At 43.2% G+C, this 24,834-nt stretch overlaps 1 protein-coding gene across 3 annotated transcripts in view; it reads left to right on the top strand.

Annotated features, from left to right (window-relative positions):
• LOC139470096 (DNA mismatch repair protein Mlh1-like) overlaps nucleotides 1–24,834 on the top strand; it is a 242,361-nt gene that overhangs the window by 82,420 nt on the left and 135,107 nt on the right. For all 3 annotated transcript variants that reach the window (XM_071252386.1, XM_071252385.1, XM_071252388.1), the window contains exon 9: nucleotides 3,982–4,094. In XM_071252386.1, the coding sequence (XP_071108487.1) occupies nucleotides 3,982–4,094 (113 nt within the window). The remainder of the gene's footprint in view (nucleotides 1–3,981; nucleotides 4,095–24,834) is intronic.

Genomic DNA, 24,834 nt, shown 5'->3' with positions numbered 1-24,834 from the left:
ATGTAGCTGTGTACTGCACACGCACAGGGGCTCGGTCATCATGCCATAAGCCCCGCTTCAATGTTACATGTAAAGCCCATTTCTTGTGTCCCCAACCATGCCGGAATATTTATGAAAGTGGCATAAAAGCAAACCTGCTCACTGCATGACAGTGGAAGATAATGAAAACAGAATCAATGTCTTCACATGATTGACTTCTGCAGTGCACAGACAGAAAGCAGATCTATTTAGACAGGCTTTATTATTGCAGTGCATTCTTTGCGGCGTGTTGGTGGTGATGAAAGGGAAGTCATGTAGTGGTAGGCGTGATTTCTTCAGATGTAGGTTTGCACATGATCACTCAAGTGTTAATTCATGCAACAAAGATGAGCTTGTGAACTCTTGGTTATAGAACTTCTGTTCAACAAAACTAGAAACTTGGTGACTCAAAAAAGATAACTATTTTCCGGCCTCTGGGGAGGTCATGCATACATGTATTTGGAAAGGTGACATGTGGATGAAGTGCATCCAAACATGCAGTATAAAGTAATATCAATCTGAATATTAACCTTTATTTGAAAGTCTGTCATCCTCTGTCTGCCAGAACGCTGTAGATATGAACCTATGGCTATCCTTCACAATTCCAGCACAAATAAAGTAAATTCAGTGATCAGTTACACATGGCTCAGCTTTCATAGTTCACATTTTGTCTGACTTGCATTACTTTGAAATTGTTTCAAAGTGGGATGAAAATTTTGTGCTCTGATCTTGTGTTTTATTATTAACATCAGATATATCGGATCCTTAATCAGTTCCCTGGTGTCCTTGTTAAGTCCTGAAGATGATGTGGTGGGAGTAGTGCATTGATAAGGGCTGTCAGGTGACATACAATATGAGCAGCTATAGATACACTCAGGGTGAAACCTTTAAGATGTCTGGTAACTTGGCAGGATCTTCTAACTATTGAGAGAGCTCTTCCTGGCATTCGGCAATCCATGGTGAAAAGGTCAACTTGTCTGGAGTTTATTTGTGGATTACTGTACTGTGGGATCTTATTGTTGTTAGCTCCTTGTGGGAGTGTGAGGAAGTGGTTGGTTGGTTGGTTGGTTGGAATGAGAAAGAGATTGGAAAGTGCATGAGTGGTTAAAATGTAGGTCAGTGGTTGGAAAGTGTGGAAGGGACATGGGCAGGTCAAGGGGTGCGAAGCTGAAAGAGTGTGGAGGTGAGTGAGGAAGAAATTAGGGAGGATGAAAAAAAGGGAGAGATCGAGGGAGTGAGTGAAGAAGGAAGTAACAGTGGATAGTTCAGTGGATGGTAGGGAAGGAGCTGGGTAGGAAGTGACAGTGGATAGTTTGATGGATGATAGAGAAGGCGCTGTGTGGGAAGTGACAGTGGATAGTTTGATGGATGATAGAGAAGGAGCTGGGTGAGAAGTGACACTGGATAGTTTGATGGATGGTAGAGAAGGAGCTGGGTGAGAAGTGACACTGGATAGTTTGATGGATGGTAGAGAAGGACCTGGAGGAAAGTGACAGTGGATAGTATGAAGGATGGTAGAGAAGGACCTGGAGGAAAGTGACAGTGGATAGTTTGATGGATGGTAGTGAAGGAGCTGGGTGAGAAGTGACAGTGGATAGTATGATGGATGGTAGAGAAGGACCTGGAGGAAAGTGACAGTGGATAGTTTGATGGATGGTAGTGAAGGAGCTGGGTGAGAAGTGACAGTGGATAGTATGATGGATGGTAGAGAAGGACCTGGAGGAAAGTGACAGTGGATAGTTTGATGGATGGTAGAAAAGGAGCTGGAGATAAATGACAGTGGATAGTATGATGGATGGTAGTGAAGGAGCTGGGTGAGAAGTGACAGTGGATAGTTTGATGGATGATAGAGAAGGAGCTGGAGGAAAGTGACAGTGGATAGTTTGATGGGTGGTAGAGAAGGAGCTGGTGGAAAGTGACAGTGGATAGTTTGATGGATGGTAGAGAAGGAGCTGGTGGAAAGTGACAGTGGATAGTTTGATGGATGATAGAGAAGGAGCTGGTGGAAAGTGACAGTGGATAGTTTGATGGTTGGTAGAGAAGGAGCTGGTGGAAAGTGACAGTGGATAGTTTGATGGATGATAGAGAAGGAGCTGGTGGAAAGTGACAGTGGATAGTTTGATGGGTGGTAGAGAAGGAGCTGGTGGAAAGTGACAGTGGATAGTTTGATGGATGATAGAGAAGGAGCTGGTGGAAAGTGACAGTGGATAGTTTGATGGGTGGTAGAGAAGGAGCTGGTGGAAAGTGACAGTGGATAGTTTGATGGATGATAGAGAAGGAGCTGTTTAGGAAGTGACAGTGGATAGTTTGATGGATGGTAGTGAAGGAGCTGGGTGAGAAGTGACAGTGGATAGTTTGATGGGTAGTAGGGAAGGAGCTGGAGGAAAGTGACAGTGGATAGTTTGATGAATGGTAGAGAAGGAGCTGGTTGGGAAGTGACAGTGGATAGTTTGATGGATGGTAGAGAAGGAGCTGGTTGGGAAGTGACAGTGGATAGTTTGATGGATGATAGAGAAGGAGCTGGTGGAAAGTGACAGTGGATAGTTTGATGGATGGTAGAGAAGGAGCTGGTTGGGAAGTGACAGTGGATAGTTTGATGGATGATAGAGAAGGAGCTGGTGGAAAGTGACAGTGGATAGTTTGATGGATGGTAGAGAAGGAGCTGGTTGGGAAGTGACAGTAGATAGTTTGATGGATGGTAGAGAAGGAGCTGGTTGGGAAGTGACAGTGGATAGTTTGATGCATGGTAGAGAAGGAGCTGGTTGGGAAGTGACAGTGGATAGTTTGATGGATGATAGAGAAGGAGCTGGGTGAGAAGTGACAGTGGATAGTTTGATGGATGGTAGAGAAGGACCTGGAGGAAAGTGACAGTGGATAGTTTGATGGGTAGTAGGGAAGGAGCTGGAGGAAAGTGACAGTGGATAGTTTGATGAATGGTAGAGAAGGAGCTGGTTGGGAAGTGACAGTGGATAGTTTGATGGATGGTAGAGAAGGAGCTGGTTGGGAAGTGACAGTGGATAGTTTGATGGATGATAGAGAAGGAGCTGGTGGAAAGTGACAGTGGATAGTTTGATGGATGGTAGAGAAGGAGCTGGTTGGGAAGTGACAGTGGATAGTTTGATGGATGGTAGAGAAGGAGCTGGTTGGGAAGTGACAGTAGATAGTTTGATGGATGGTAGAGAAGGAGCTGGTGGAAAGTGACAGTGGATAGTTTGATGGATGGTAGAAAAGGAGCTGGTTGTGAAGTGACAGTGGATAGTTTGATGCATGGTAGAGAAGGAGCTGGTTGGGAAGTGACAGTGGATAGTTTGATGGATGATAGAGAAGGAGCTGGGTGAGAAGTGACAGTGGATAGTTTGATGGATGGTAGAGAAGGAGCTGGGTGAGAAGTGACAGTGAATATTTTGATTGATGGTAGAGAAGGAACTTGGTGAGTGACAGTGGATAGTTTGTGGCAGTGAGGCTGTCACTAAGCTGTGAGGCTGTGTCAAGTAATTTTGAGGCTGTCACATGGCAGTTGGTCCCTACATCTGTATGTAAGTTCATAGTAGCAGAAAAGAATGTTGGACAGAATGGCAGTGGCTAGTTTGATGGAGACTGTTTTAACTGTTCACATTCCATTTCCTGCTGTTGTCAAGTCACTTCTGTCAATGCATGGAGTTCTGTGTGTTAACAGGGAGTTGTTTCTGTGCTGCAGTACAGTATCAACCATTTCATTTTCTAGGAAGGAGGTTGTGATTTCCAGGAAAATGAAATTTTGCTTCATGATTTAGAAAATAACAAATTATTTGCTTGATAAGCCGTATGTCCCAAAAAATTAGTTGTTAAAGAGAACAACTGTTTATCTCCTCCTTTAAAACTTCCTTGCAACCCACATGTTTGTTCTTCACACAACCTCCCCCGTATGATACACATATCACAGCCATCTTGTATTAACTGAATGTTATGTTGGTGGTGTTTCAGAGAGCTGCTTGAAGTCAGCAATGAGGAGAAGCATCTGGCCTATAAGATGCATGGATTTGTCTCCAATGCCAACTACTCCATGAAGAAGGGAACCTTGCTCCTCTTCATCAACCGTGAGTACAGACTACAAATGGACACTGTGTTAGTGTCTCATTAAGCATGACAGTTATGGGGTCCCTTGTCATGTGAAAACAACAAATTGAGGGGATACGTGGCTTTGAAGCAGAAATGTCAAAGACTTTGGAATGATTCACATTATGCATCAGTTTCAGCATTACTGTTTTACTATGGTCTCCGTGGATATGAACCAGACTGTAGAGAACTATTGAGTTTGTACTGTAGAGGACTGAAGAGTTTGTACTGTAGAGAACTATTGAGTTTGTACTGTAGAGGACTGAAGAGTTTGTACTCTAGAGGACTGCAGTGTTTGTACTGTAGAGAACTATTGAGTTTGTACTGTAGAGGGCTGCAGTGATTGTACTGTAGAGGACTGAAGAGTTTGTACTGTAGAGGACTGAAGAGGGTGTACTGTAGAGGACTGAAGAGTTTGTACTGTAGAGGGCTGCAATGTTTGTACTGTAGAGGACTGAAGAGTTTGTACTGTAGAGGGCTGCAATGTTTGTACTGTAGAGGACTGAGGAGTTTGTACTGTTGAGGACTGAAGAGTTTGTACTGTAGAGGACTGCAATGTTTGTACTGTAGAGGACTGCAATGTTTGTACTGCAGAGGACTGCAATGTTTGTACTGTAGAGGACTGCAATGTTTGTACTGTAGAGGGCTGCAGTGTTTGTACTCTAGAGGACTGCAGTGTTTGTACTGTAGAGAACTATTGAGTTTGTACTGTAGAGGGCTGCAGTGATTGTACTGTAGAGGACTGAAGAGTTTGTACTGTAGAGGACTGAAGAGGGTGTACTGTAGAGGACTGAAGAGTTTGTACTGTAGAGGGCTGCAATGTTTGTACTGTAGAGGACTGAAGAGTTTGTACTGTAGAGGGCTGCAATGTTTGTACTGTAGAGGACTGAGGAGTTTGTACTGTTGAGGACTGAAGAGTTTGTACTGTAGAGGACTGCAATGTTTGTACTGTAGAGGACTGCAATGTTTGTACTGCAGAGGACTGCAATGTTTGTACTGTAGAGGACTGCAATGTTTGTACTGTAGAGGGCTGCAGTGTTTGTACTGTAGAGGACTGAAGAGTTTGTACTGTAGAGGGCTGCAATGTTTGTACTGTAGAGGACTGAAGAGTTTGTACTGTTGACGACTGAAGAGTTTGTACTGTAGAGGACTGCAATGTTTGTACTGTAGAGGACTGCAATGTTTGTACTGTAGAGGACTGAAGTGTTTGTACTGTAGAGGGCTGCAGTGTTTGTACTGTAGAGGGCTGCAGTGTTTGTACTGTAGAGGGCTGAAGTGTTTGTACTGTAGAGGGCTGCAGTGTTTGTACTGTAGAAGACTGAAGAGTTTGTACTGTAGAGGGCTGCAATGTTTGTACTGTAGAGGGCTGTAGAGTTTGTACTGTAGAGGACTGAAGTGTTTGTACTGTAGAGGGCTGCAGTGTTTGTACTGTAGAGGACTGAAGAGTTTGTACTGTGGAGGGCTGTAGAGTTAGTACTGTAGAGGGCTGCAGTGTTTGTACTGTAGATAGATAGATATTCTTTATTTCCTCCAGATATTGAAGATACATATCATATATGATATTATGTATAATTACAGAGCTGTACAGTAGTGCAATTGAACAATATTATTAGAAATGATAACTACAAAATGCATGACAATCAAGCATTCTTATAACTGTTTTGTAACAGATACAGCCATTTCCTACAATGTCTTGACACAATAACCATAAGGTCACCCCATAGACTTTGAGATAAAGAGCTAACACACTCAGGCATACCGCCTAGTAGTACAGACAGGATTATATCATCGTCCTCACTACATAGTCTTGCAAATGTAGAGACATTTATCACATCACAAATGATTTCAAATAGTTCATTTCTGTCATTCATATTCAATGTACAATACAAAAAGACACGCTTAATAATATCATGAGCTACAATTCCACATCGACATTCCCTGGATTCTATATTTATGCATCCCAGCCGTACAAGATGAGACAGGTTTGGGAACTGTTCAGGACGTTCAAGTGCAAGTAGCCAGAGTCTGGGTTCTTTATCATTACGTAGCGAAACATATCTATTTCAGTTAAGTCTAGATGGCAGCTTAGAGCATACAGCTTCCTGGTCTGCAGAAATGATCCTTTCCTTAACAATATCAGACCATGCCTTTTTACTTGGGAAGCTACATTTAATTAGATAATCTTCTATTTCTGCATTAAGATTGTATTTTTTGACAAGTCTGAGCATGTTATATACAGGTGACAAAGCACATCGTTTTTTGAGGTTATCCAACGCTATTTCGTATCTTAACTGCCCAAGGCGAGTAATGAATACCCTTTTAAAGACATAGCTGTAACTGGATCAGCATAGTTTTCCAAGTAGTAACAGTGACTGTTTGTCAATAAAGGATTGGAGAGATATCAAACCCATGTTGTCCACAGCAACAGTACCTGATGTACATTTTGGAAGGCCCTGTATTTTTTCTACTGAAATAACGTTGAATAACTTCCAGCATATCGTATTCTTTGAGGGTTAATAGCCCCCAGACATTACATCCATAGAGTCCGCATGGGAGTATCACTCGTTCCCAGATCCTTTTTGCTGGGATTGGATTCATGCCTCCAAACTTTAGTCCAGTATCATTATTACTATTTATTAACATTTTTAACTTTTCACAAGCTAATTGTGTTCGTTCTAAGGAAGACTTATCAGAGCTAATCCTGATACCTGCATATATTATAGATTGCTGAAGTGGAACACACATACTGTCCAAGTACAGTGATTGAGAGCAGATAAATTTACGCTGCACATCAAATATTAGAACAGCGCTTTTCGTGACATTGTACTTAAGCTGCCATTTATATGCATACTGATTTACAACATTGAGAAGATCTTGAAGGCCTGTTGGTGAGCTACTAAATAGTGTTGTATCATCTGCCAAGAGCTGGCCTGGAGTATGTGCCCACGGGAGATTTAGTCCTTGCTTAGAGCGTTCCAGCTCGCATAACAGATCATTTATATATAATGTAAAGAGCCAAGCAGATATAACTCTGCCTTGACCAACTCCTTGGCGTACATGAAACAAGTCTGATCTATAGCCTGCAAAGCTGACATAGGAGTACATAGACATATTTTACCATGTTTTACCCGTGATACCAAGGTCATAAAGTTTTAGAAAAAGGCCATCTAGCCATACCCTGTCGAAGGCTTTTGCATTATCTAGAAATGCACAGTAGACTGGAGAACTTCTTTCATTGTAATATGCTATTGCTTCTAATAGTGTAAGGGCCGCAGTGTCTGCACCTGCATTCTTGCGAAAGCCAAATTGGAGAAGATGTGGGAAATTACAGTTTTTAGTTACCCAGGATTCGATTCTGTTGAGTATGAGCCTTTCCAAAAGTTTACCAAAAGCAGATGTCATAGTTATTCCCCTGTAATTAGCAGGATCCGACTTGCTTGTACCATGACCTTTATGGATTGGGAGGATTTGACCTATGTTGTACTCACATGGTATATATTCATAGTGCACAATTGCATTGAATAAAACCATGAGATGGTGATGAATAGATCTACCTGCTTTTTTAATATGCTCGTTTGAGATTTCGTCATGCCCCGGTGATTTACCTGTTTTCAGAGATTTGACAGTATCCATCAATTCTTCAGCAGTGAAGGGTTTTGAAAGGGGAGATGCTATAGCTACACCATTATTGTCATAAGAATCAGTGCTATCTAATACCTCATTTTCAAGGTCATTAACACGTTGTTTGACGTAAGAGGAAAATAGAACATCATGTTTCAGATAAATATCCGGGGCAGCTAGATTTCTGTAATATTCACCAAACATATCACATATATCCTTCGGGTCATTAGATGATTTATCTGAATAGACAAGTTTTTGAGTATGACCTTTGTTTTTACGATAACGTTTAGCTACCCTGAAGTATTCATGAACATCAGCCTCAGCAGCTTCATAAACTTCTTTGTATCTATCATCTATCAGCTTTTGTTTTCAGATCCGATGCTGTTTTCTAAATAACCGTTTGGCTTCTTTGTATCTAGCAAAAAAGATGTTGCTTTTATCGCAAGTTTTACCATTTTCCTTCCATTCTTTACGGCACTTGCGCATACTATTGTGTAATGATTTAAGATTATCCTTTTTCCAGTACGGTTTCAGCCTAGGTTGGAATTTTGATGAAGGAATGTACATTATTGCTGCATTTTGAAGGGCTGAGGTGATGTATTCATTGTAATATTGAATAAAGTCTACTGGCGTCTGGTAGTCTGAAATTGCAAAAACAGTATCACGAAGACAGTTTTCAGTTTCAAAACGATAAAGCATTATGTCCGTCTCAGTTGCTTTGCACCAGTTAAGTTTATCCCCTCCATATTGACTAATAGGTGTTGTTACAGTTAGACAGGCAAGAATAGGCAAATGATCTGATACAGAGTAAGATACATTTGTATCAGTGACAAATCCTACAACATTAGGTGTAAATCAACATTTACAAAAATGTAATCTAGCATAGTCTTAATATTTCCACTTTTGGTGAAATATGTATATCTAGTGACGTCATCGATGGGGATCACAGAGTACAGAGATCTCTCATTCAATACTCTGCTTAAGTACTTGGAACGCAGTTTATCAGGAGTGCGTAAGTCTGTGTTAAAGTCACCAAGTATGATAGTCTGTCCATGTTGTGAATACACATCATATAATTGTATGACATAGTCAAGCGCTTCACAATAAACACTGTCCAGCACATTACTAGATGGAAGATATGTTCCTATAATAAAAACAGGAACATTGTTCATAGTCAATTTGATACTGATCGTTCGATCATCATCTGGAGTGTTTATCACAGACGAGACACAACAGTCCCATTTACGAACAAATATTGCTATGCCTCCTGAGCCTCTAGGTCTTGGTAGTTCTGATTTGTCACATTTGGAATACACATCAAATTCATCATGGATCCCTTTTAAGTAGGATTCGTTTTGTCTGTTTAGCCAGTGTTCAGAAATGAACATTATATCACAACTTTCAATTTTATCAGCAAGTTCAGTAGCAGCATGCATAACGCCAGGCACATTCCATGTAGCAAGTCTGATCATAAGAAACAAGAGATTGGTCGCAAATAGTCGGGATCTTGATTTACTTGTCATGTTTAAGATCTTGTCATGTTTAACATCTTGACTATTGAGTTTGTACTGTAGAGGGCTGCAGTGTTTGTACTGTAGAGGACTGTAGAGATTGTACTGTAGAGGACTGAAAAGTTTGTACTGTAAAGTTTGTACTGTAGAGGACTGCAATGTTTGTACTGTAGAGGACTGTAGAGTTTGTACTGTAGAGGACTGTAGAGTTTGTACTGTAGAGGGCTGTAGAGTTTGTACTGTAGAGGACTGTAGAGTTTGTACTGTAGAGGGCTGCAGTGTTTGTACTGTAGAGGACTGAAGAGTTTGTACTGTAGAGGACTGAAGAGTTTGTACTGTAGAGGACTGTAGAGTTTGTACTGTAGAGGGCTGCAGTGTTTGTACTGTAGAGGACTGTAGAGTTTGTACTGTTGAGGACTGAAGAGTTTGTACTGTAGAGGGCTGTAGAGTTTGTACTGTAGAGGACTGAAGAGTTTGTACTGTAGAGGGCTGCAGTGTTTGTACTGTAGAGGACTGAAGAGTTTGTACTGTAGAAGACTGAAGAGTTTGTACTGTAGAGGGCTGTAGAGTTAGTACTGTAGAGGGCTGCAGTGTTTGTACTGTAGAGGACTGAAGAGTTTGTACTGTAGAGGGCTGCAGTGTTTGTACTGTAGAGGACTGAAGAGTTTGTAATGTAGAGGGCTGCAGTGTTTCTACTGTAGAGGACTGTAGAGTTTGTACTGTTGAGGGCTGTAGAGTTTATACTGTTGAGGGCTGCAATGTTTGTACTGTAGAGGACTGAAGTGTTTGTAGTAGGGGACTGAAGAGTTTGTACTGTTGAGGACTGAAGTGTTTGTACTGTAGAGAACTATTGAGTTTGTACTGTAGAGGGCTGCAGTGTTTGTACTGTAGAGGGCTGTAGTGTTTGTACTGTAGAGGACTGAAGAGTTTGTACTGTAGAGGACTGAAGAGTTTGTACTGTAGAGGGCAGCATTGTTTGTACTGTAGAGGACTGTAGAGTTTGTACTGTAGAGGGCTGTAGAGTTTGAACTGTTGAGGGCTGCAATGTTTGTACTGTAGAGGACTGAAGTGTTTGTAGTAGGGGACTGAAGAGTTTGTACTGTAGAGGACTGAAGAGTTTGTACTGTAGAGGGCTGCAGTGTTTGTACTGTAGAGGACTGTAGAGTTTGTACTGTTGAGGGCTGAAGAGTTTGAACTGTTGAGGGCTGCAGTGTTTGTACTGTAGAGGACTGAAGTGTTAGTAGTAGGGGACTGAAGAGTTTGTACTGTTGAGGACTGAAGAGTTTGTACTGTAGAGGGCTGTAGAGTTTGTACTGTAGAGGACTGCAATGTTTGTACTGTAGAGGGCTGCAGTGTTTGTACTGTAGAGCACTGAAGCGTTTGTACTGTAGGGGACTGAAGAGTTTGTACTGTAGAGGACTGAAGTGTTTGTACTGTAGAGGGCTGCAGTGTTTGTACTGTAGAGGACTGTAGAGATTGTACTGTAGAGGACTGTAGAGTTTGTACTGTAGAGGGCTGCAGTGTTTGTACTGTAGAGGACTGTAGAGATTGTACTGTAGAGGACTGTAGAGTTTGAACTGTTGAGGGCTGCAGTGTTTGTACTGTAGAGCACTGAAGCGTTTGTACTGTAGGGGACTGAAGAGTTTGTACTGTAGAGGACTGTAGAGTTTGTACTGTAGAGGGCTGCAGTGTTTGTACTGTAGAGGACTGTAGAGTTTGTACTGTAGAGGACTGAAGAGTTTGTACTGTAGAGGACTGTAGAGTTTGTACTGTAGAGGACTGGAGAGTTTGTACTGTAGAGGACTGTAGAGTTTGTACTGTAGAGGACTGAAGTGTTTGTACTGTAGGGGACTGAAGTGTTTGTACTGTAGAGGACTGAAGAGTTTGTACTGTTGAGGACTCAAGAGTTTGTACTGTAGAGGGCTGTAGAGTTTGTACTGTAGACTACTGAAGTGTTTGTACTGTAGAGGGCTGAAGAGTTTGTACTGTAGAGGGCTGCAGTGTTTGTACTGTAGAGGACTGGAGAGTTTGTACTGTAGAGGACTGTAGAGTTTGTACTGTAGAGGACTGAAGTGTTTGTACTGTAGAGGACTGAAGTGTTTGTACTGTAGAGGACTGAAGAGTTTGTACTGTTGAGGACTCAAGAGTTTGTACTGTAGAGGGCTGTAGAGTTTGTACTGTAGACTACTGAAGTGTTTGTACTTTTCAGGACTGAAGTGTTTGTACTGTAGAGGACTGAAGAGTTTGTACTGTAGAGGACTGCAGTGTTTGTACTGTAGAGGACTGAAGTGTTTGTACTTTTCAGGACTAAAGAGTTTGTACTGTAGAGGACTGCAATGTTTGTACTGTAGAGGACTGAAGAGTTTGTACTGTAGAGGACTGCAATGTTTGTACTGAAGAGGACTGAAGAGTTTGTACTGTTGAGGACTGCAGTGTTTGTACTGTAGAGGACTGAAGTGTTTGTACTGTAGAGGACTGAAGAGTTTGTACTGTGGAGGACTGCAATGTTTGTACTGAAGAGGACTGAAGAGTTTGTACTGTTGAGGACTGCAGTGTTTGTACTGTAGAGGACTGAAGTGTTTGTACTGTAGAGGACTGAAGAGTTTGTACTGTAGAGGACTGAAGAGTTTGTACTGTAGAGGACTGAAGAGTTTGTACTGTGGGTGACTGAAGTGTTTGTACTGTAGAGGACTGAAGTGTTTGTACTGTAGAGGACTGAAGTGTTTGTACTGTAGAGGACTGAAGAGTTTGTACTGTTGAGGACTCAAGAGTTTGTACTGTAGAGGGCTGTAGAGTTTGTACTGTAGACTACTGAAGTGTTTGTACTTTTCAGGACTGAAGTGTTTGTACTGTAGAGGACTGAAGAGTTTGTACTGTAGAGGACTGCAGTGTTTGTACTGTAGAGGACTGAAGTGTTTGTACTTTTCAGGACTAAAGAGTTTGTACTGTAGAGGACTGCAATGTTTGTACTGTAGAGGACTGAAGAGTTTGTACTGTAGAGGACTGCAATGTTTGTACTGAAGAGGACTGAAGAGTTTGTACTGTTGAGGACTGCAGTGTTTGTACTGTAGAGGACTGAAGTGTTTGTACTGTAGAGGACTGAAGAGTTTGTACTGTGGAGGACTGCAATGTTTGTACTGAAGAGGACTGAAGAGTTTGTACTGTTGAGGACTGCAGTGTTTGTACTGTAGAGGACTGAAGTGTTTGTACTGTAGAGGACTGAAGAGTTTGTACTGTAGAGGACTGAAGAGTTTGTACTGTAGAGGACTGAAGAGTTTGTACTGTGGGTGACTGAAGTGTTTGTACTGTAGAGGACTGAAGTGTTTGTACTGTAGAGGACTGAAGTGTTTGTACTGTAGAGGACTGAAGAGTTTGTACTGTTGAGGACTCAAGAGTTTGTACTGTAGAGGGCTGTAGAGTTTGTACTGTAGACTACTGAAGTGTTTGTACTTTTCAGGACTGAAGTGTTTGTACTGTAGAGGACTGAAGAGTTTGTACTGTAGAGGACTGCAGTGTTTGTACTGTAGAGGACTGAAGTGTTTGTACTTTTCAGGACTAAAGAGTTTGTACTGTAGAGGACTGCAATGTTTGTACTGAAGAGGACTGAAGAGTTTGTACTGTTGAGGACTGCAGTGTTTGTACTGTAGAGGACTGAAGTGTTTGTACTGTAGAGGACTGAAGAGTTTGTACTGTGGAGGACTGCAATGTTTGTACTGAAGAGGACTGAAGAGTTTGTACTGTTGAGGACTGCAGTGTTTGTACTGTAGAGGACTGAAGTGTTTGTACTGTAGAGGACTGAAGAGTTTGTACTGTAGAGGACTGAAGAGTTTGTACTGTAGAGGACTGAAGAGTTTGTACTGTGGGTGACTGAAGAGGTTGTACTGTAGAGGACTGAAGAGTTGTAGGCTTTGTCATGTGGCTTTGAGCATATCATGTGGGCCATGAGGCTGTAATGTGGCTGTGAGGCTGTCATGTGGGCCATGAGGCTGTGAGGCTGTCATGTGGGCTGTGAGGCTTTGTCATGTGGGCTGTGAGGCTTTGTCATGTGGGCTGTGAGGCTGTCGTGTGGGCTGTGAGGCTTTGTCATGTGGTCTGTGAGGCTGTCATGTGGGCTGTGAGGCTTTGTCATGTGGGCTGTGAGGCTTTGTCATGTCGGCTGTGAGGCTGTCATGTGGGCTGTGAGGCTTTGTCATGTGGGCTGTGAGGCTTTGTCATGTGGGCTGTGAGGCTGTCGTGTGGGCTGTGAGGCTTTGTCATGTGGTCTGTGAGGCTGTCATGTGGGCTGTGAGGCTTTGTCATGTGGGCTGTGAGGCTTTGTCATGTGGGCTGTGAGGCTGTCATGTGGGCTGTGAGGCTCAGTGAGGCTGTTCTATGGGCTGTGAGGCTTTGTCATGTGGGCTGTGAGGCTTTGTCATGTGGCTGTGAGGCTGTCATGTGGGCTGTGAGGCTTTGTCATGTGGGCTGTGAGGCTTTGTCATGTGGGCTGTGAGGCTGTCATGTGGGCTGTGAGGCTGTCATGTGGGCTGTGAGGCTCAGTGAGGCTGTTCTATGGGCTCTGAGGCTGTCATGTGGGCTGTGAAGCTTTGTCATGTGGCTGTGAGGCTGTCATGTGGGCTGTGAGGCTTTGTCATGTGGGCTGTGAGGCTGTCATGTGGGCTGTGAGGCTCAGTGAGGCTGTTCTATGGGCTGTGAGGCTGTCATGTGGGCTGTGAGGCTTTGTCATATGGGCTGTGAGGCTGTCATGTGGGCTGTGAGGCTTTGTCATGTGGGCTGTGAGGCTTTGTCATGTGGGCTGTGAGGCTGTCATGTGGGCTGTGAGGCTTTGTCATGTGGGCTGTGAGGCTTTGTCATGTGGGCTGTGAGGCTGTCATGTGGGCTGTGAGGCTGTCATGTGGGCTGTGAGGCTCAGTGAGGCTGTTCTATGGGCTGTGAGGCTGTCATGTGGGCTGTGAGGCTTTGTCATGTGGGCTGTGAGGCTTTGTCATATGGGCTGTGAGGCTGTCATGTGGGCTGTGAGGCTCAGTGAGGCTGTTCTATGGGCTGTGAGGCTGACATGTGGGCTGTGAGGCTTTGTCATATGGGCTGTGAGGCTGTCATGTGGGCTGTGAGGCTTTGTCATGTGGGCTGTGAGGCTTTGTCATGTGGGCTGTGAGGCTGTCATGTGGGCTGTGAGGCTGTCATGTGGGCTGTGAGGCTTTGTCATGTGGGCTGTGAGGCTTTGTCATGTGGACTGTGAGGCTTTGTCATGTGGGCTGTGAGGCTTTATCATGTGGGCTGTGAGGCTTTGTCATATGGGCTGTAAGGCTTTGTCATGTGGGCTGTGAGGCTGTCATGTGGGCTGTGAGGCTGTGTCATGTGTCTGTGAGGCTGTCATATGGGCTGTGATGCTTTGTCACGTGTCCGAGTGGCTGTGTCATGCAGCACTTTTTTCTCATTATGCTATCAATGAGTGAGATATTCTGGTCAGAGCAATAGTGATGACATCACCAGGGCAGGTGACAGCTGCTGCATCAAGCATCCTTTCCAACTGAGGCAGTCTTCTGCTTGTGCTAGACTGACGCAAAATATTGTGTCTTAATGCACATAGAAATTGAAAATGGACAGAAAATAATATGCTCTGTTAGTCCCATTCATTTGTAGCATTCATACTAAACTCATTCTATTCTGATAATACAATAAAACTTATAGCCCATATCAGATTTTCCTCAGTCAATCACTTGGTTGAGATTCGAACAAGGAAATCTTGGTGTATGATAAGCCTAAAAAATAGAATCCCAAATACTTTATGTTTATGTGTTGTGGGTACAGTGGTGACGTTGGACACACAAACATTAACACTGGGAGTCACCAGGATTACAGGTAGGCTTTCACGCTCAGGAATACTTCAGCTATGTCACATTGTCCAAGTTAATTGATTTCTAACAAAAGGCGTGGCTTGAATCAGTTTGAAAGTCTTTACATTTGTTCACTAAGTGCAGAATGATTTATCAAGATAAAAAAGAAAGTATATTCTTTGGGGGATTGCTGGAAAGTAAAAACATTTGACAAAACATTGTTGCAAATCAGACTCATGAGGATCTGATATTCATCCTCATCTTAAATACTTGATATTCTAAAGCAGGAGACATGAGTTGAGTGAGAGCATGTATTTGATTGTTGGTAGCACCACCTTATGTTCAGGGAGTCCCAGGATACACACTGCAACAGCAGGTAGAGGGGTGCCCACATCACATTATTGATGACAGTCACCATGATGACATCTCCAAAGACTTTAATGAATTAATGAAATGAAATGAACTTGACGACCCAACAACAATCACAAAACATACAAAGTATTTTCTGTTGACAGTGGAAACCACATCGAAACTTTGGTTATTTGTCTGATTGGGTTTACCTTAGAATATATTAGGGTGTTATTGTAGAGAGGAAAGATAAGCCTATTTGAGTGTGCATAAAGTGATGGGTGACTTAACTGATCCTTAGAGACTTATGCATGAAGCACTGCTGTACTTGATGGGGATCGCACCAACAGCCTAGGAATGAGTGCTTTATAATGGTGTTGAGCAATATTCCAGCAATAGCACGACTGTGTTCTCCTATACTATCCATGAGGGGGAGGTCCATGATGTTCGGAGTCAACAGTTTAACCACTAGGTTTCTCCACTAACAGTTGACTAACTAACATGGACTTTTCACAGGTTCATCTTTGCTCTAGAAACTCTAGATAAACTCTTTCATCACCAGTAACAACACAGGATACAAAGGGCCGCAATCTCAGAACATTCTGAAAAGTGGTCACAGGTAGTTATATGTGTAAAACATATTTAATAAAGTTCAACATTAAAATACCCATAGGCTTGAGTGGTTCAAAATAAGTGTTCAAAACACATAGTTTTTAAAAAAGAAGTTCACAAATAACCCTCCAAACTTCGTCCAAAGACAGATGTTTTAATTTCACGGGGACATGGGGGGTGGCCCAGTCGTCTAAGGCGCTGCGATTTGCTGTGCAGAGTTGAGTCCCTTTGGCATGCAGAAACCTATGATTGTGGGTTCGAATCCCAGTTTGCCCCAATTATGTTTCAAGGTTTGTCAGCACCATACCCGTGCTCGTGGGTTTCACCGAGGTGGTAAACGTCCGAGACCTGCATCACTTCAGGCTTCCTCCCACATTAACTCTTTCAACACCAGTCAACCAAAAGCGTTTACTGCTGTGACACTGAGTTCCCAGAGACTCTTGTGTGATAGATGAAGCCAACATTTATCAAGAAAATATCTGCTTGTAAAATGTCAAATTGAGGTATGTGACCTAAGACAGCCAATCAAATTAATGGATAACGTAAAGTTTTGGTTAAATCGTATTCTGAATGTTTAAAGCATAAAATCGTGACTTATATTTAAAATATTGGACTTCATGGACGTTATTTGCAAGGCGTTAAAAGCTGAGATGTTTTTTGACTTACATTAAAACATCGCATGAAAAGGTGAAAACTTGAGAAATTGTTATTCCTTCCGCCCCGGCCCTCACACACCGACTTGTTATTCCTTCCGCCCCGGCCCTCACACACCGACTTGTTATTCCTTCCGCCCCGGCCCTCACACACCGACTTGTTATTCCTTCCGCCCCGGCTCTCACACACCGTCTTGTTATTCCTTTCTCCCCGGCCCTCACACACCGTCTTGTTATTCCTTCTGCCCCGGCCCTCACACACCGTCTTGTTATTCCTTCCGCCCCGGCCCTCACACACGGTCTTGTTATTCCTTCCGCCCCGGCCCTCACACACTGACTTGTTATTCCTTCCGCCCCGGCCCTCACACACCGACTTGTTATTCCTTTCGCCCCGGCTCTCACACACCGTCTTGTTATTCCTTCCGCCCCGGCTCTCACACACCGTCTTGTTATTCCTTTCTCCCCGGCCCTCACACACCGTCTTGTTATTCCTTCTGCCCCGGCCCTCACACACCGTCTTGTTATTCCTTCCGCCCCGGCCCTCACACACGGTCTTGTTATTCCTTCCGCCCCGGCCCTCACACACCGACTTGTTATTCCTTCCGCCCCGGCCCTCACACACCGACTTGTTATTCCTTTCGCCCCGGCTCTCACACACCGTCTTGTTATTCCTTCCGCCCCGGCTCTCACACACCGTCTTGTTATTCCTTTCGCCCCGGCTCTCACACACCGTCTTGTTATTCCTTCCTCCCCGACCCTCACACACCGACTTGTTATTCCTTTCGCCCCGGCTCTCACACACCGTCTTGTTATTCCTTCCTCCCCGACCCTCACACACCGACTTGTTATTCCTTCCGCCCCGGCCCTCACACACCGACTTGTTATTCCTTCCGCCCCAGCCCTCACACACCATCTTGTTATTCCTTTCGCCCCGGCCCTCACACACCGTCTTGTTATTCCTTCCGCCCCGGCCCTCACACACCGTCTTGTTATTCCTTTCGCCCCGGCCCTCACACACCATCTTGTTATTCCTTCCGCCCCGGCCCTCACACACCGTCTTGTTATTCCTTCCGCCCCGGCCCTCACACACCGACTTGTTATTCTTTTCGCCCCGGCCCTCACACCTGTCTTGTTATTCCTTCCGCCCCGGCCCTCACACACCGTCTTGTTATTCCTTTCGCCCCGGCCCTCACACACCGTCTTGTTATTCCTTTCGCCCCGGCCCTCACACACCGTCTTGTTATTCCTTCCTCCCCGACCCTCACACACCGACTTGTTATTCCTTCCGCCCCGGCTCTCACACACCGACTTGTTATTCCTTCCTCCCCGGCCCTCACACACCGTCTTGTTATTCCTTCCGCCCCGGGCCTCACACACCGTCTTGTTATTCCTTCCGCCCCGGCCCTCACACACCGACTTGTTATTCCTTTCGCCCCGGCCCTCACACACCATCTTGTTATTCCTTCCGCCCCGGCCCTCACACACCATCTTGTTATTCCTTCCGCCCCGGCCCTCACACACCGACTTGTTATTCCTTTCGCCCCGGCCCTCACACACCGACTTGTTATTCCTTTCGCCCCGGCCCTCACACACCGTCTTGTTATTCCTTCCGCCCCGGCTCTCACACACCGTCTTGTTATTCCTTCCGCCCCGGCCCTCACACACCGTCTTGTTATTCCTTCCGCCCCGGCTCTCACACACCGTCTTGTTATTCCTTCCGCCCCGGCCCTCACACACCGTCTTGTTATTCCTTCCGCCCCAGCCCTCACACACCGACTTGTTATTCCTTCCGCCCCGGCCCTCACACACCGTCTTGTTATTCCTTCCGCCCCGGCTCTCACACACCGTCTTGTTATTACTTCCGCCCCGGCCCTCACACACGGTCTTGTTATTCCTTTCGCCCCGGCCCTCACACACCGACTTGTTATTCCTTCCGCCCCAGCTCTCACACACCGTCTTGTTATTCCTTCCGCCCCGGCCCTCACACACCGTCTTGTTATTCCTTCCGCCCTGGCCCTCACACACCGTCTTGTTATTCCAGTGATGCCTTGTGCAGCCCTGGGTAGTAGATGTGCCAGGTGGTTTCATATCTTTGACATACTCACCTGGGGATACAATTTTCTCACACAGTTAATAACTTATGTGTTCTTGTTTTGTTAATAATAGGCCAAAGTTATGGCAGCCTAGATGTTGATGACTTTAATCATCTTCAAAACAATTATTTCAGTATAAGGGGCTTGTCGTTATTTTAGGGTGAAAAAGACCGTAAGTGAGGTGGTTACAAAAGAAATCTTCACAATGTATGTTATTATTTTGTGACACTCCCCAAATTCTTGTCAGTTTTTATCCCCGGGATGTAATGCGGGGGGAATATAAGCATGTCTGTCTTGAATAGGCTTGGTTCCAGAGCAGGATCCCAAAACTATTCCATTGCAAGACTTTATGTCAATAATGTGTGAATTGGTAGCTATGTAACAGTATACTTGATGTTACTTATTTATATTTTATTATGGAAACAAATTGGTTTGATGTTATTTTTTTTTTAGAGAAGTCAGAATCTGTTCACTATTTCATCATGAAACTGGCTACACATCAACCAGACGGCAAACTGCTGCCTATTTGTGTCTGGGGATTGTTTGATTTTCGTGTGTGTTTTCATGGAATCAAATTGGTGTGTGTGTGGTTCATTTCAGAACTCAAAATCTGTTCATTAGTCATTGACTTCATATATTTTGGGTTATTTATAGTTGATAAGTTGTTTGGTTTTTTTCATTTGTTATACTTCAAGCCTCTGATTGGAGTGTGGGTGGGGTTTGTATCCAGAGCAGAATTGAGAAATGCTTCATAAATCTTTCATCAAATGGTGCACATATAATATAAGGCAGGTAGTAAACTAGTTCTTTCTGCTCATTATTGGGAAATTTTGTTTTTAAACTTTTGGTGTATCACATTGAAACTAGATCACACCCAGGGAGGAAACCTCTGTGGGGGCCTGCATGGAGGACACTCAGGCGCTCCCCATTACCAGGGGGATCTTGCGCTGTGGCTCTCTGGTATCTGGGTGAGACCATTGGTAAGCCGCTGTGTGGCAGGCATTAACCCAGGTTTCGAATGATATCTGGTCGTTCACACATTGGTAGTTTCGACACTTTCGTCTTTTTGTACTGATATCCAAATTTGGAAAGGAGTTTACAAATGGTCCATTTATGACATATCTAAGTCATGCTCTGTAAGGAGAATTTGTTTTAGTTTTCATGTTGAAATAAATTCATTTTCCCGTGTTAACCTCCGAATCACGTCCCTGACAACTTTCTTATCAAAGGAATCTAACTTTAATTTCCTATCCTGTTTTGAGATGCCCCCTAAGGGATGTACAGGGGAGCATGTGTTTTTATGAGAGTTCAAAATCGTAACTACGGTTTGTTTGGGAAGCTGTAACTCATGAATTGTTCTTTTCATGTACTTTGAAATGTCAAAGAAGGGCGGATGTCTTTCACTTTCAGCCTTAAAGTATTCAAATATTTTAACAACGAAACCTTTCGCATCAGCGGATGGATGCTTGCGCTGAGACATCATGAAATCTAATGCTAACACTGTATTCGTGCATGCATGATTCTCATGCAACCCTTCAAGTTGAGTTGATTGGTTCAACTGTGTCAAATGGCCAATGAACCAATCAACTCAACTTGAAGGGTTGCTGATGCGAAAGGTTTCGTTGTTAAAATATTTGAATACTTTAAGGCTGAAAGTGAAAGACATCCGCCCTTCTTTGACATTTCAAAGTACATGAAAAGAACAATTCATGAGTTACAGCTTCCCAAACAAACCGTAGTTACGATTTTGAACTCTCATAAAAACACATGCTCCCCTGTACATCCCTTAGGGGGCATCTCAAAACAGGATAGGAAATTAAAGTTAGATTCCTTTGATAAGAAAGTTGTCAGGGACGTGATTCGGAGGTTAACACGGGAAAATGAATTTATTTCAACATGAAAACTAAAACAAATTCTCCTTACAGAGCATGACTTAGATATGTCATAAATGGACCATTTGTAAACTCCTTTCCAAATTTGGATATCAGTACAAAAAGACGAAAGTGTCGAAACTACCAATTTTTGAACGACCAGATATCATTCGAAACCTGGGTTAACGCCTGCCACACAGCGGCTTACCAATGGTCTCACCCAGATACCAGAGAGCCACAGCGCAAGATCCCCCTGGTAATGGGGAGCGCCTGAGTGTCCTCCATGCAGGCCCCCACAGAGGTTTCCTCCCTGGGTGTGATCTAGTTTTCAGATCCAGATCTACAGATGGCAGAGACTACCATACCGAGATGAATAGTCAGGTTTTCACTGCGTATGTTGAGGAGCAGCTCCTCATAGCACTGCCTGATAAATCCTTGGTGGTTATGGACAATGCACTCTATCACAGTTGTCAAGATCCTATTAACCGTTGTCCAACCTCAAATTCCAGCAAAGGTGAGATATGTCAGTGGTTGGACAACAACCTCATTGTTCGGCCCATGAAAGCCAAAAGAACTGACTACAACCAACTGGTTCTTCAGAACAAACCCCCGCCCTCTTATTTGATTGACAACATGTTGAGAGAACACGGTCACAAGTGCTTAGACTTCCTCCTTACCATTGTGACTTGAATCCCATCAAACTAATCTGGGGAGAAGCGAACCATACTTGGCGACTATGCGACTATGCTTGTCGTAAAAGGCGACTAACGGGATCAGGTGGTCAGGCTCGCTGACTTGGTTGATACATGTCATCGATCCCAATTGCGTGGATCGATGCTCATGATATTAATCACTGGATTGTCTGGTCCAGACTTGATTATTATACAGACCGCTGTCATATAGCTGGAATATTGCTGAGTGCGGCGTTAAACAACAAATCAACCAACCAACCAACTAATCTGGGGTGATTTGAAAAATATGGTCGCACGGCAAAATAAGACCTTCAAGCTTGCCGACGTCAAGCAGATTGTCTTGAAAGGGATGGGAGAAATTACAGATGTACGTTGGGCAAACTGTGTCCAACATGTTATCAAAGTTGAGGAAGAGTATTGGAAACAAGACTGTATCTGACCAGATACTATCCAGCCTGTTGTTGTTCATTTAGGTGACAGCACCGACTCCGAATCTGACGACGAGGGCATTTCGTGGGACCAAGAATAGTGCAATACATATACCCCTGTTTCACTACGACATGTAATAGCCCGAAATACCACGGATATAAATTCTTACATATTCGTACATATTCATTTCTTAAGAATCTTAAATATATCTTATTTGATTCCCAAACATTCTTGTAGTTTGTGGGATTCGTGAGAAAAAATTGCTCAGAAATTGATTCTCTTTAACCTGAAACAGCCCTGAAAGTCTCGAATCATCTACGAAAATATTAAAATATTTTCTTCGAAACCATAAAGCAATGATTTGTCTAAATGAATAATTACGTATGATATATTACACCTAATAACATGATGCATGAAATATAATAATGTGGCAAGGAATGATACATTCAAGTCAATTACACTGACCTGAAAAAGAATGCAAAAATAATTGGATAAATATTATTAAATAACTGCTTGAGACGCCCAATGCTAACACTGTATTCGTGTTCATGATTCCCGTGCAACCTTTCGAGTTGAGTTGATTGGTTCGACTGTGTCATATGGCCCTGTGACGCAGGGGTAGCATTATGCCAATGGCTGTTACAATGAATGGTCGTTCCACCCATGACGAACAGGTCTGGTTGTTGATGAAATACAGTGTATATAGTGATAGCTAAATAGAAAGATTTTTTATTCTTGCACCGATTGTCTTTAAATGTAATATCCAGTTATGTATGACTGTTTAATAATCTCATACCAACTTTGACTGGAGTAGGTCCAATAGTATTTCAGATATTGTAGTAAACGTTGGAACCTTAAATTAACTTCCAGACTATGGTCTGTGTTTATAACTGGGCATTCCTCAGGCATACACCTGGCTGAGCTGGCAGTCCCTTGGGAATACTGATAACCCAAAGGTATCGTTGCGTCTTCAAATGAGTAAGGCTGGAAGAAGCTTGCGGCACCATGTAAGGCATCACATTACAACCCTATGGAGAAACATAACCAAGGTTTTAGTGTGGTGAGTGAAGGACACTTCAAGTGAGGAGACTTCATGGGCATCTTTGGTTTCTCATACCCAATAAAGAAGTTGAAAGTTGGCGGAATTCTTTATATCTTTACAAATCGTATGGCTATTAAAGGTCAAGGTCTTCTTTGAGACAACTGTGAATTGTGTATTTTCTATTTCCAATTTCTGTGCAATCCTGAGAGATTGGTAGTTGTTGGATCTTATGAAGTTGTCTTGATTAAGGTCAAGATCTGGATGTAAAACGTTTGGACAAAGTTACTGTTGATTACAAGGTGGTGCTTTCAGACTTTCAGCTTTGGGGAAACGGTAGGGTCACCGCTGCTTCTGTTTTTGCATGTAAATTGACACATCTACTTTTTCATTTATTTTTACATTGTTTTTTCTTCAATTAGTGTTGTTAAGTTACTTTGGGTTGGGAATTATGTTATTGATGGGAAAGTTAAATGCTTTTCATGAGAGATGACAAATGATGACTGGATGGTTGTGGATCTTTGCTCATGTTGTCAACAACTGGTTTGCCAGGGAGGGACTCAGTTATTAACAGACCACCTTGATATTGTTATTGATAATAGCTTGCTTCAGCATGAAAAGTATCATTCACTACTCCGTAGACTTTAGAGTTGTATATCTTTTTGCTGATGGCAGCTTATCACAAGAATTAAATGTAGATGGGCCTTAGCATGTTCATCTTCCAGAGAATATGGAGAGGATGGTTTCCTCTCACTAAACCTCAATGTTAAAGTAACAAGGTGTAGGATCTGACAGTCACTGAACTTCTGTCATAACATGAAAGTACATGGAATCTTCAGACAGTTGGCATAATGGAGTCCCCCGTCACAGCATCTAGCAGTCATGGGTGGGGGTGACATGGTTGTTATACATGGAGCAAACAGATGGTCATTACAACAAACAGATCACCCACACATCATTATTTCCATTCTGTTTTTGTCCTTGATGTTTTTCATTTATTTTTACATTGGTTTTTCTTCAGTTAGTGTTGTTAAGTTACTTTGGGTTGGGAATTATGTTATTGATGGGAAAGTTAAATGCTTATCATGAGAGATGACAAATGATGACTGGATGGTTGTGGATCATTGCTCATGCTGTCAACCGCTGGTTTGCCAGGGAGGGACTCCGTTATTAACAGACCACCGTGATATTGTTGGATAATAGCTTGCTTCAGTATGAACATCAAACATCTCCCAAACATCATTATTTCCATTCTGTTTTTGTCCTTGATGCCCTGAAAGGATCTGTACTTATTTCCTTGTAACAGTATCCACAGTTAATGAGACATTTGAGGCAATCATCACCAGGGTGATATGACATTCGTGTCATGCATTTTTCATTCTGAGGAAATTGTTGATAGATTCTGTATATTGTTACCGATGCAGCAGCTATAGGACTGATCTCAGTCTACCTGCAGGGTAATCAGTAGAGATAAAACAACTGGTGTTAGTTAGTTGATGATATTAGAGGAGGAGGAGGATGCTCCTGCCTTGTCCTGGCTGGTGTCATGACCTAAGGCGCCCCGGGGAGATTCCGGGTTTCAGATGTAGCCTTTACTGGTAAGAGGCAAATATAGTCCTCGCCACTTGAAATAGAGTCATGAAATTTCATAATGATTAATTAATGAAGAAAGCTGCATGTATGCTTATACTTATGAAGTGAAAATAAACCATTCAGTCAATAAGAAATATTACTAAGAGTAATGACAAAAATTGCTAAGTGCTCTTTTCAAGTAATATCCACTTTGCTGGTGTTAAATGGTTATAATATAGCAGCTTGTGCACTGTACTCACAATACCAGCATGTGCACTGTGGGCACACTACCAGCATGTGCACTGTACGCACATTACCAGCATGTGCACTGTATTACCAGCATGTACACTGTACGCGAGTTACCAGCATGTGCACTGTACGCGAGTTACCAGCATGTGCACTGTACGCGCATTACCAGCATGTGCACTGTCCTCGCATTACCAACA

This window comes from Haliotis cracherodii, unplaced genomic scaffold, assembly GCF_022045235.1.
Source record: "Haliotis cracherodii isolate W230 unplaced genomic scaffold, xgHalCrac1.p SCAF_20, whole genome shotgun sequence".
In the NCBI taxonomy this organism is placed as follows: Eukaryota; Metazoa; Mollusca; class Gastropoda; order Lepetellida; family Haliotidae; genus Haliotis; species Haliotis cracherodii.
Note: the sequence above shows the minus strand (reverse complement) of the source record. Positions and strands in the feature narration are given on the sequence as shown.